Consider the following 12,254-nt stretch of genomic DNA (forward strand, 5'->3'; position numbering starts at 1 on the left):
AAAACAAACAAACAAACAAAATGACAAGAAAACCTCTTATGAGCAAGTTTGGACAGGAAATTGGTAGAAACTTCCCATTTTAAGAATGAAGTGCACCATAGCTATGAAGTCAGCATTCACCTAAGCAGTAATGGCCAACTCAAATCCCCCACAAGAAAGCAGTGGACAAACCAGAACACTAACAAACATGTTGGGGTCTAGAGTCAAACAGATATACCTAACTTTATTATACCTCAGCATCTGAGGGATTGCTTTTAGAGGCTGAGGGCTTGTACCCCATTTCCAATCACTTTCTCTGTGCCCCCTTCCCCAGAGAAGGAAGCTGCTTGGCTTCACTGCCCTCTGATTCAGCTGCCCGCTGAGGCTGCCCGCTCCTCAGCACCTGTAAGCAGCAGCACCTTCAGGTCTCCTCCTGCACCAGCAGCACATCAGCGTCTCTTGTTCCAGCAGCAGGACATCGGCGTCTCCCATTGCACCATGCAGACCTCCACGCCTCGAGTGCCACCAGCAGTACTCAATGCGAGCTGGACGCTCAGGGCACTTATGGCCACCCACCTTTGTGAGGTCAAAGGCTGACAGTGACTCTCTGCTGACCTCACACGGCTCTCGGGCGCCCCGATGGCAGAGGTTACGGCGGTAAGCTGACTGCCAGGAGAAAAGGCTGACATGAAATGGCTGCTCCACAATGCCAGGAGCAAGGTCTGCTGGAATGGGGGTTCGGAGGGGAGCTCGGCCTTCGGCCTGGGAACTGTGCCTGGGAGCCAGGGACGTCCTTGGTGTGCAGCTGGACACCTGGGCCTGAGAAAGCAAGGTTTCTTTAGAGAGAATTGGAAGCATCGTCACCTAGTGGCTGTGTCAGTGGGACGAGAGAAATGCACAGCATCTCTTGGTTCCCTGAAGTGCACGTGTCCTACGCCCTTGGATGTCTCCATGATAGAAAAAGGGACTGATTTTTACCCAAAACAGAGCTCCTTTCTCTCGGGAGCTTCTCATGCTGCGTGTCCTCCTCTCTTTCTTGTATTTGGCTATGACTTTAGGCTTGTTCTTGCTACTCCTTAAGCAGACTGAAGCTTCCCCGGATCATCACGTTAACTGCTTTTCACTACCTCTAAGTGCCTTTCCTCCACTTCTCATCTAATTAATTAGTGCTATCCTCTTCACGCCTGCTACAGAGGTATCTTTCCTACCTGGTACAATCTAGAAGAGCTTAGCAGCATCCATACGTCTCTTTCCTTTAGTCGTCACAGTAGACTTGCTCGAGGTAATTTGTGTTGAGCAGTAATCAACAGGAAGTGTCACCAAGCCATGGCTGCATTTGCTTGTGTCTTATGGAATCCCTGCAGCTGTGTCCCCTCCCAGCTTCCTGTGTGCCCCAAGCATCCTCGCTTGCAGGGCAGTAGAAGATGCAGAAAAGTCCTGGCCTTAGTGGAAGCACTGCCCTGCAAGAGCTAAGACATCCCTCTTAGCAGCACGCTGTAGCCCCGAAATCCCAAAAAACGGCACATGCCAGCTACTGGGAAGGAAATGAACTCTGTCATTGTGATATACCCGCTCAAGGCCCTGCTCTTTGGCCCAGGTGTCTACGAGGCGGTTTTGGAAATGAATCCTGTTGTGTGACTCCGTTCTTTCTGGGTGCTACGTCCCCATAAAGCTTGCTTTTCAAGGCCCAGGAGGGTCTGCCGGGCACTGGCCTGGGTTCCCAGCCTGACCCACCTGCTGGGAATCAGGGAGGCTCGGTCGGTGTCTTGTGTTGGGTTTACGAGGACAGGTTCTGGTAGCGGGGGGCTGCAGGGGTGTCCTCTGTGAGGAGAATGCAGCAGCTGCCCCATGTTAGATAAGGGCCGGTTCCAGGAGGCTCCAGAGGGACCCGCTGCTGCCCAGAACTGAGACAAAAAGGATGATGTTTTGCGCCTGTGTGAGAGCCCACCTAAGAAAGGGAAAGAAACCTGCTGCACAGCAGCGTCTGGGTCAGGGAGGAGTGAGAAACCTCTCTGCAGCCCCCAAGGTGAGTGCAGCAGGAGGCAGGAGGTGCTCCAGGCTCACAGCAGCAGTTCCCCTGCGGCCTGGGGAGAGGCCCCTGGTGGAGCAGGCTGTCCCCCTGCAGCCCACGGGTCCCACACGGAGCAGATCTCCACGCTGCAGCCCGTGGAGGAGCCCCCGGTGGAGCAGGTGGATGTGGCCTGGAGGAGGCCGCGGCCTGTGGAGAGCCCCCGCAGGAGCAGGCCCGGCCTGGACTGGAACAGGCTCTGCTGAGCCTCTTTTGCCCGTGACGATCATAGTGGAGTGATCTCCCTGTCCTTCTCTCAGCCCTTGAGCGCTTTCCATCCTATTTTCTCCCCTTTCCGTTTGAGGAGGGGCAGGGAGAGAGCGGTTGAGGTGGAGCTCAGCTGCCCAGCTGAGGAAAAACACCACACCTGCTGTTCTTCGACCCTCAGCAACCCCACAGCATCTTCCTGGAAGGGATCCCTTTCCTTCACGCCTGACAGGCGCCGCCTCCAGAGGCTTGTGCCCCGTTTCCGATCGCTTTCTCAGTGCCCCCTTCCCCAGAGAAGGATCCCAGCTGCTTGGCTTCCCTGCCCTCCGATTCCAGGCTCCCGGAGCTGTTATCCCAGCATCGCAGCAGCCAGGTGACAATGTGCTCGCCTGCATGACAGCTGAAATCTTGTCCCATGTCTCGCAGCTCGCCCAGGGATGGGGATCACCTGCCTACTGCTGCTTTTCTCTCTTTTCTATTTTATAACAGCCTCCTCTTCCCTTCGATGGCCCTACATTGGGGTCGCCTGCCTCGCCTTCCTATTGCTCCTTCCCCTTCTTCGGAGGACTTTCTTCCCTGCCTAAACCAGATGACTTCTGCATCCATTCCTTCATCTTGTGTGTATTGGCGACTGATACGGCAACGGGGTAGTCCCCGGAGCCAGCTGTAGGGCCTGTCCCAGGGTTGGAGGGGCTGCAGGGAACATCACAAGGGTTGGAGGGGCTGCAGGTAACTTCACAGGGGTTGCAGGGGCTGCAGGTAAAATCATAGGAGTTGCAGGGGCTGCAGGTAAAATCACAGGGGTTGGAGGGGCTGCAGGTAAAATCACAGGGGTTGCAGGGGCTGCAATTAAAATCACAGGGGTTGCAGGGGCCGCAGGGTGCGTCAGAGGTTTGCATCAGATCAAGACGCATTTCCCTAGAACCACACATTTCCTCCTGAAGGTGCTGAATAGTATTGAATGGTCTTCAAATGCATAGAGCAGACCCAGCAAACGTACAGCTGGTGCTCGGAAGTAGTTAACTTTTATTTTGTTGTTGTTAATTTTGTATCATGACAACAGATGCAAATATGTATCTTGAGTTGAGGGCAAAGGTGACCTTGGATCTGAAGCACACAGGCGTTCACTAATGTCCCCCCCACCCTGAGTGAATCCAGAACGACTCGGAAGGAAAAATAAAGTACAAAGCAGTGCGTTGTGATAAAGAGAGTTTAATAGGGTAGAAAAGGAAGAGAACCTAAAAAAATGCCATCCTGTACAACACAGTCAATAAAGTAAATTTAATGAAATAAAAATGAAACCAATTTTTCCCATTCTAATGAATTCCTATCCCCATCGTGACTTCCCATCCCACTGATCATTTCCTATCCCAACAACCTCCCGTGTCTGATCCCAAGGCTGAATTCCCAACTCCCATCACCCTCCCATCCACCCAGCCGTCCACCCATTTTCTCCCGTCCGTGCTGGCCATGCCCACATCCATGCACGGACTGAGCATGGGCAGCGGGAGCGGGCTGCATGAAATCCCCTCGGCATCCCAGTGCAAGAACAGCTGCAGGCAGAGGCCTTGCTGAGTGAACACCTACACTAGAGGAATTTAATAAGGAAGGCACTAAATAAGAGAAATGACCCGAACGAAGAAATAAGTTTGGGATCTCAGCCATTTGGTGTCCCAACAAGCAGTTCCCATGCCCAACCTTTCCCACCCCAGCTATTGCCAACATCCCAACAGCTTCCCACTGCAACGTTCATTCGTGACCCGCGCATTTCCCATTGCCCCAGTTGCCCATCCCTGACAGTGGCAAACACTGCCCAGCTCCAGCACTGGAGAAGGGAGAGGGCAAGCGAGAGGGGCAAGGGCTGAGGAGCGTGGCTGAAGCTGGAGCAGGCGCCTGCAGAGGTCTCTGTGCCTGCATGCTGAGCGGGCCCGGGTGCTGCGGGGGCCGTCGAGGAGCGCAGGGTCACGGGTAGCCGTAATACTTGGCTATGGCGTGGTCCTTCTGCCGCTGCACGAAGAATTGCACGGGGCCGATCTTCATCTGGTGGGCCGCCCGCTGCCGCTCCTCCTGGGCCAGCTTCTTCAGGCGCTCCCGCTCGGGACGCTGCTGTGGCGTGATGGGCACCGACGCCTCCTGCTCCTCCAGTGGCGTGGGCGCCGCGTCGCCGCCCGCCCAGGGCCCCACGCAGGGCACGTAGTCCACGCGGGGCTGCGCCGGACGCTGCAGCGTGCGTGGCTGCGTGGGCAGAGGCTCCCGCTGCGCTTGGCCCCCCGCGGCTGGCAGGCACGGCGCTCTGGGCGCCTGCTGCACGGGAGCTCTCCACGCTCGCGCCGTGCTGCCTGGTGGTGCCGGCACCGCCTGGGCCTTGTCGCCAGCTGGGGGCCGGGGGGCAGCGGGCACAGCGCTGGAGCCTGGCACCGTCGGCGGGGCCCTGGGCATGCTGCTGGGGCCGCTGGAGGTGGGCTGCAGCTGCACACAGGGCGGCTGGCGCACTGGCCCCAGCGCCTTCGCCCTGGCCCCCAGCGGCTGCAAAGTCTCGCTGGGGGTCTTTGTCCCCGGGTGCTGGCGCTGCAGTGTCTTGTCCCCGATGGCTTGGGGACGGAGCCTGTCCTGGGCCCGCACGGCACGGGCACGGGCACGGGGCTTAATGGGGGGGGGCTCCAGCAGCAGCAGCGCTCTCCGGGGAGGCGGTGCCGCTGCTCCTTGCCCCCCAGCAGCCCCCGGGCTTCGGGCTCTCTTGCTGGGCGCCCTGGTGCTGTCGCTCGCCGGCTGCTGCCTGCCGCCGCCCGCTTGGCTGCTGCTGCCAGCCACCGCGCTGTGGCCACCCGTCTTCCCCTGGCACAGCGTCTTGGGGCCTTGGCCACCCTGGCCCAGCAGCGTCGTCTTCTCCTTGCCGGGGGTTTTCTCCGTCGCCGGCCTCCTGTGCTGGGAGCTCTGCGCTGTGCTGGGGGTGCTGGTGGGCGCGGGGCGCTTGGCCCCCCACTTGGTGCCGGTGGGCGCAGGGGCAGGCGGGGGGCTCTTGAGGGGACTCAGAGGGGGATTGGGCAGGGGCCTCCTAAGGGCTCTAATAAATTCAGGGCCAGGGGGGCTCTTGAGGGGACCCAGAGGGGGATTGGGCAGGGGTCTCCTAAGGGCTCTAATAAATTCAGGGTCGGGGGGGCTCTTGAGGGGACTCAGGCGAGGCTTGGGCAGGGGTCTCCTAAGGGAATTAAGGAATTCAGGGTCGGGGGGTGTCTTGAGGGGACGCGAGGGAGGGTTGGGCAGGGGTCTGCTAAGGGCAGTGAGGAATTCAGGGTGGGGGGGCCTTTTGGGGAGAGTGAAGGGAGGGTTGGGCAGGGGTCTCCTGAGGGCACTGAGCTGGGGACTGGCTGCAGGCTCGAGGGGGTAGCTCGCTGCCGGCACAGCAGGGGGCTGCACCGCCCGCCCACCCTGCACCTTCTCGGGGTGCACCCCAGGGGTTGAGGGTACCTCACCCAGCGCTCTGGTGGCTGCCAGTCCCTGTGTGCTCGGCTCCTCCATGTCCTCGCAGAGGTCGGGCAGCTCAGACAGGAAGCGGCTGAGCACAGGACTGCTGGGGACACCGGGGAAGGCGTCCTGGGGCTCCACGGCATCGAGCCAGCTGAGCAGCTCCTCCAAGCCGGAGATGTCCAGGTCAGCCGGGAGCTGGTCCTGCAGGTGCTGCAGCTGCTGGCTGTCCCCTGCCAGGTGGGGAAAGGCCTCGGCGAAGGCATCGGGGCCCAGCTCAAGCAGCTCCAGGGGCTCCTCAGGCACCTCTGCAACTGTCGCCGCTGAGGAAAGAGCAAGCAAATCCCCCAGGATGGGCGATGCCAGCTTTCCCATGGCTCCTGGGTGTGGGGCGCCCAGCGGCCGGCTGCGCCAGCCCCAAACTCACCGTCGGGCGTCACCGTCCGGGTGCTGGCGGTCGTTGGAGCCTGGGCAGGCTCGGCGGGAGTGGGGCCGGGCAGCGGGGGCCCCTGGTCCTCGCTGAGCCCCACGGCGTGGTCGCAGGGCTCCGGCAGCCGCCCCCGGCTGCTGGTCAGGGTGCGGGGCGCGGGGAGCGCCTGCCCCCGCAGCGGAGGCCCCGGGACGAGGAGGGGTGGGGGGCCGGGGTGGGCAGGGGCCTGCAGCAGGCAGGTGCCTGCGGGGTGCAGGAGCTCCCCATGGAGCACGGCCCCGGGCCCCAGCCAGAGGGGATCCTGGGGCAGCACCGTCCCCGTCCCCACGGGCTCTCCCCACTGGTAGACGGGGGCCCAGGGAGGAGCGGTGTGGGGGAGCTGCCCCACAGCAGGGAGCTGCCCCACGGCGGGGAGCTGCCCAAGCTGCAGGTGGTGCCCCTCGGGTGGGAGGTGCCCCCCAGGTGCCAGCTGCACCCCGGCGGGGAGCTGCAGCACCTGCCCCTGGACCCCCGGCACCACGTGCCAGACGGTGGCCTGGGGCAGCGCGTAGGGGAGGGTGGGTACCTGGGGGGGCTGCAAGGGCAGCGCCATCGCTCCGGGGAGGGAGGGCAGCAGCCACGCAGCCACCGTTGGCGGCACGGCTGGGACGACGAAGGGGGAGTTTTGCGTCTGCGGAAGCCGCGGAAGCCGTCTGGGGAAACCCTCTGTGGGAAAAAGGGCGCTGGGGTGAGATCTGGGGCGCTGGGCTCGCCAGCAGGGCCGCAGCCCCGGGAGGAGCGGGAGCCGGCTGCTGTACCTGCCATGGTGGCTGGAGAGTGGGGCGGTCGGTTGGGGAACGCGGGCAATGGCGGTTCCGTCCCAACGGCTGACCAGCCCCTCACCGCCATCTTGGTGAGGACTGCAGGTTTTGGACCCAAGCAGGCTTCCCGTCGCAAGACTTTTCCATCCCCATCAGGCTTTCCCTCCCACGCATCATTTGCCATGCCCAGGACGGTTTCACACCAACACTTCCCCGTCCCAAGCGTTTCCCGTCCCAGTACCAGCTTTTCATCCTAACGGTCATTTCCCATCCTTACAATTTCACATGATAACAGATTCCCATACGAGATATTTCCCATCGACACGAAGCGTTTCTTAATCCAAAGAGATCTCATCCCAAAGAATTCCCATCTCTCTGATTACTTTTCCAAGTACTTCCTTCCCCAGTGAATGTTACCCGCCCCATTAAAGACTTCCCATCCCAATACTTCCCCATCCCCGGAGTGATTTCCCATCCCGACGCTTTTGCTTCCCAAGGATTTCAAACCCAGGGAAGATTTCCCATCTCTTTGATTTCCTAGCCCAATGGCTTTCCACCCCAAGGAAGTCTTCCCATCCCAGCAATGATTTCTCGGCCCACTCATCATTTCCCATCCCAATCATTTCCCATTTTCACCATCCAACAGACAGCTTAGCCAGCCCACAGCTGTAGAGAGATCACAACAGGGATTTGGACGATTCTGTTAGATGCAAGGTCACGGAGACTTGGTGTGCTACCGATTGCTCTTTATTACAGATCAACACAGATCGCCAGTACCAAGGGCGCTGGGATGAATCTGCTGAATATGCAGATACAAGGCTCTTACATTTCTTACCAGGAAATAAACAGATATGGGCATTTCTCTCTACCCACCTTAGTAAAAAGATAGGAAGGGTAGAGCAGTAATTAAGAGGAGCATGCTCAGCCACCGGCACGGAGGCTGCCCGCTCCTCAGCACCTCTAAGCAGCAGCACCTCAGGTCTCCTCCTGCACCAGCAGCACATCAGCGTCTCTTGTTCCAGCAGCAGGACATCGGCGTCTCCCATTGCACCATGCAGACCTCCACGCCTCGAGTGCCACCAGCAGTACTCAATGCGAGCTGGACGCTCAGGGCACTTACGGCCACCCACCTTTGTGAGGTCAAAGGCTGACAGTGACTCTCTGCTGACCTCACACGGCTCTCGGGCGCCCCGATGGCAGAGGTTACGGCGGTAAGCTGACTGCCAGGAGAAAAGGCTGACATGAAGTGGCTGCTCCACCATGCCAGGAGCAAGGTCTGCTGGAATGGGGGTTCGGAGGGGAGCTCGGCCTTCGGCCTGGGAACTGTGCCTGGGAGCCAGGGACGTCCTTGGTGTGCAGCTGGACACCTGGGCCTGAGAAAGCAAGGTTTCTTTAGAGAGAATTGGAAGCATCGTCACCTAGTGGCTGTGTCAGGGGGACGAGAGAAATGCACAGCATCTCTTGGTTCCCTGAAGTGCACGTGTCCTACGCCCTTGGATGTCTCCATGATAGAAAAAGGGACTGATTTTTACCCAAAACAGAGCTCCTTTCTTTCGGGAGCTTCTCATGCTGCGTGTCCTCCTCTCTTTCTTGTATTTGGCTATGACTTTAGGCTTGTTCTTGCTACTCCTTAAGCAGACTGAAGCTTCCTGGGCACATCACGTTAACTGATTTTCACTACCTCTAAGTGCCTTTCCTCCACTTCTCATCTAATTAATTAGTGCTATCCTCTTCACGCCTGCTACAGAGGTGTCTTTCCTACCTGGTAAAAGCTAGAAGAGCTTAGCAGCATCCATACGTCTCTTTCCTTTAGTCATCACAGTTACTTGCTCGAAGTAATTTGTGTTGAGCAGTAATCCACAGGAAGTGTCACCAAGCCAAGGCTGCATTTGCTTGTGTCTTATGGAATCCCTGCAGCTGTGTCCCCTCCCAGCTTCCTGTGTGCCCCAAGCATCCTCGCTTGCAGGGCAGTAGAAGATGCAGAAAAGTCCTGGCCTTAGTGGAAGCACTGCCCTGCAAGAGCAAAGACATCCCTCTTAGCAGCACGCTGTAGCCCCGAAATCCCAAAAAACGGCACATGCCAGCTACTGGGAAGAAAATGAACTCTGTCATTGTGATATACCCGCTCAAGGCCCTGCTCTTTGGCCCAGGTGTCTACGAGGCGGTTTTGGAAATGAATCCTGTTGTGTGACTCCGTTCTTTCTGGGTGCTCCGTCCCCATAAAGCTTACTTTTCAAGGCCCAGGAGGGTCTGCCGGGCACTGGCCTGGGTTCCCAGCCTGACCCACCTGCTGGGAATCAGGGAGGCTCGGTCGGTGTCTTGTGTTGGGTTTACGAGGACAGGTTCTGGTAGCGGGGGGCTGCAGGGGTGTCCTCTGTGAGGAGAATGCAGCAGCTGCCCCATGTTAGATAAGGGCCGGTTCCAGGAGGCTCCAGAGGGACCCGCTGCTGCCCAGAACTGAGACAAAAAGGATGATGTTTTGCGCCTGTGTGAGAGCCCACCTAAGAAAGGGAAAGAAACCTGCTGCACAGCAGCGTCTGGGTCAGGGAGGAGTGAGAAACCTCTCTGCAGCCCCCAAGGTGAGTGCAGCAGGAGGCAGGAGGTGCTCCAGGCTCACAGCAGCAGTTCCCCTGCGGCCTGGGGAGAGGCCCCTGGTGGAGCAGGCTGTCCCCCTGCAGCCCACGGGTCCCACACGGAGCAGATCTCCACGCTGCAGCCCGTGGAGGAGCCCCCGCTGGAGCAGGTGGATGTGGCCTGGAGGAGGCCGCGGCCTGTGGAGAGCCCCCGCAGGAGCAGGCCCGGCCTGGACTGGAACAGGCTCTGCTGAGCCTCTTTTGCCCGTGACGATCATTGTGGAGTGATCTCCCTGTCCTTCTCTCAGCCCTTGAGCCCCTTCCATCCTATTTTCTCCCCTTTCCGTTTGAGGAGGGGCAGGGAGAGAGCGGTTGAGGTGGAGCTCAGCTGCCCAGCTGAGGAAAAACACCACACCTGCTGTTCTTCGACCCTCAGCAACCCCACAGCATCTTCCTGGAAGGGATCCCTTTCCTTCACGCCTGACAGGCGCCGCCTCCAGAGGCTTGTGCCCCGTTTCCGATCGCTTTCTCAGTGCCCCCTTCCCCAGAGAAGGATCCCAGCTGCTTGGCTTCCCTGCCCTCCGATTCCAGGCTCCCGGAGCTGTTATCCCAGCATCGCAGCAGCCAGGTGACAATGTGCTCGCCTGCATGACAGCTGAAATCTTGTCCCATGTCTCGCAGCTCGCCCAGGGATGGGGATCACCTGCCTACTGCTGCTTTTCTCTCTTTTCTATTTTATAACAGCCTCCTCTTCCCTTCGATGGCTCTACATTGGGGTCGCCTGCCTCGCCTGCCTATTGCTCCTTCCCCGTCTTAGGAGGACTTTCTTCCCTGCCTAAACGAGATGACTTCTGCATCCATTCCTTCATCTTGTGTGTATTGGCGACTGATACGGCAACGGGGTAGTCCCCGGAGCCAGCTGTAGGGCCTGTCCCAGGTTGGAGTGGCTGCAGGGAACATCACAGGGGTTGCAGGGGCTGCAGGTAAAATCACAGGGGTTGGAGGGGCTGCAGTTAAAATTACAGCAGTTGCAGGGGCTGCAGGTAAAATCACAAGTGTTGCAGGGGCTGCAGGGTGCATCACAGGTTTGCATCAGATCAACCAAAAGAAATTACGTCAGCTAGGGTCAACGTTTTACGCATTCTTCTAGTTATATCTGCGTGGCCCTTTTGGAAGGAGCCCAGATCAGAGCGTTTCTCGTTGTGGACTTCAGGCTCCTGTCCAGGTTAAGCTGTGCAGGTCGTTATTCATGCAAGGACATAGAGAGGTGGAGGATGGACGGGAGTCGTGGAGGTGGGAGCCCCTTTCTTGGAGATGATATGTGCCCATCCATGTGGGGAGGAATTACCTTGGCCTAATAAGTACAAGGTGTTTTCACACTTTGTGTGTTCCTTCAAGGCCTCCACCAAAGGTGTCAAGGTGAATATCAAACAGACCTGAAGAGACCCAGGAACTGGGCTAAGGAGGCAGTTGCTATAGGAACAGAGTGGCTCATGGTGGATAATATTGAATGATATGTCACATTCACAAACTCACTGCGCTGAGGCAGTGTCTCAAAGGAGGCATTAAAGCAAACCCAAGGAACAGAGAGTGAGCTGAGGCTGGGAGCTGACCTCCTGCTGCCAGCTGGTGTCAGGGCACGTGCACAGAAATGCACGTTGCATCTGTGAATTCTGGGGATCATGCACAGATTTCCTGTGTGTTAGCATGCTTGTGCTTGTGGCTGTGCTTACAGCCGTGAGGGACACACAGGGCCGTATTAGTGCTTTTCCTGGGTTTGCTTCCCTGACAGGTGATATGCTAGAAAGCATGTGGCCCAATATTATGTACTTTAGCAGGGAAGTGTGATTTTCACACACAAACATAAGTAATGTCCTCAGCTGCAAGCAGATCTCTGCCACCAAAGCACAGTGTTCCTGGGGTAGCTCTTTTCCATTTGATGCATACAAAGCAGAACAAAAACGCTGATGAAGTCACCAAAGCATAGTGACTAGATTTCCAGGGGCAGTGATTTCCTTCGTATCAGGGCAGACACAGATCCCTTTTGCTCATTTTGGAAATTATGTCCAAATCTCGGGGGTCAGAGCGATGGAGGATGTCGACTTCTAATAATTCCTACAGGCTTTGTCTTCCACCATGGAGAACCGTCTTTATGTGATGCAACTTCCCACTGAAGGGGAATTCCTGCACATTGTAAGGCTCTAGTCCATATGAGCTGGCCCCAGATACCATGGGTAGGTCCACATCCCAGACAGAGCAGAGCAGCATACATAGCTGCAACAGGCTTGAATAAGGACGCTGGTCGGTGGATAGTAGGACTGTTGCTTGGTAGTTTTAAGCTGCTGGGCAGCTGAACTCCACCATAGCCACTCTCTCACTCCCCCTCCTGAAAGGAAAAGGGGGAAAAAATATGATGAAAAGGGCTCAAGGAATTGTGATAAGGACAGGGAGATCACTCAACAATTATCGTCCTGGACAAAACAGATGCAGCACAGGGAGATTAATATAATTTGTTGCCTATCACTAGCAGACTACAATAGTGAAAAATTAAAAGCAAACTTAAAACCCCTTTTACCTCCTATCCACCCTGCTCTACCTCCTCCTGCCGAGTGTTGCAGGGGAATGGGGGATGTGGGCTGTGGTCAGTCCCTAACACTATCACCTAACACAACATCCCTAACACTTCATCACCTGCTGCTCCTCCACGGTCCCTCTCTGCCCCTGTTCCACGC

General features: G+C 57.7%; 1 protein-coding gene across 1 annotated transcript; it reads right to left on the reverse strand.

Moving 5' to 3' along the window:
• Positions 1-3,150: 3,150 nt before the first annotated feature.
• On the reverse strand, positions 3,151-7,689 carry LOC136788839 (proline-rich protein 36-like). The gene is made up of 3 exons (XM_066987551.1): positions 6,947-7,689; positions 6,147-6,854; positions 3,151-6,042 (listed from the first exon to the last, which is right to left on the reverse strand). Exons 1-3 carry the CDS (start codon positions 7,131-7,133, stop codon positions 4,217-4,219), a joined length of 2,721 nt encoding a protein of 906 aa, XP_066843652.1. The 5' UTR covers positions 7,134-7,689; the 3' UTR covers positions 3,151-4,216.
• Positions 7,690-12,254: the final 4,565 nt, after the last annotated feature.

The sequence above is a fragment of the Anser cygnoides genome, chromosome W (genome assembly GCF_040182565.1).
Source record: "Anser cygnoides isolate HZ-2024a breed goose chromosome W, Taihu_goose_T2T_genome, whole genome shotgun sequence".
NCBI classification, from domain to species: domain Eukaryota; kingdom Metazoa; phylum Chordata; class Aves; order Anseriformes; family Anatidae; genus Anser; species Anser cygnoides.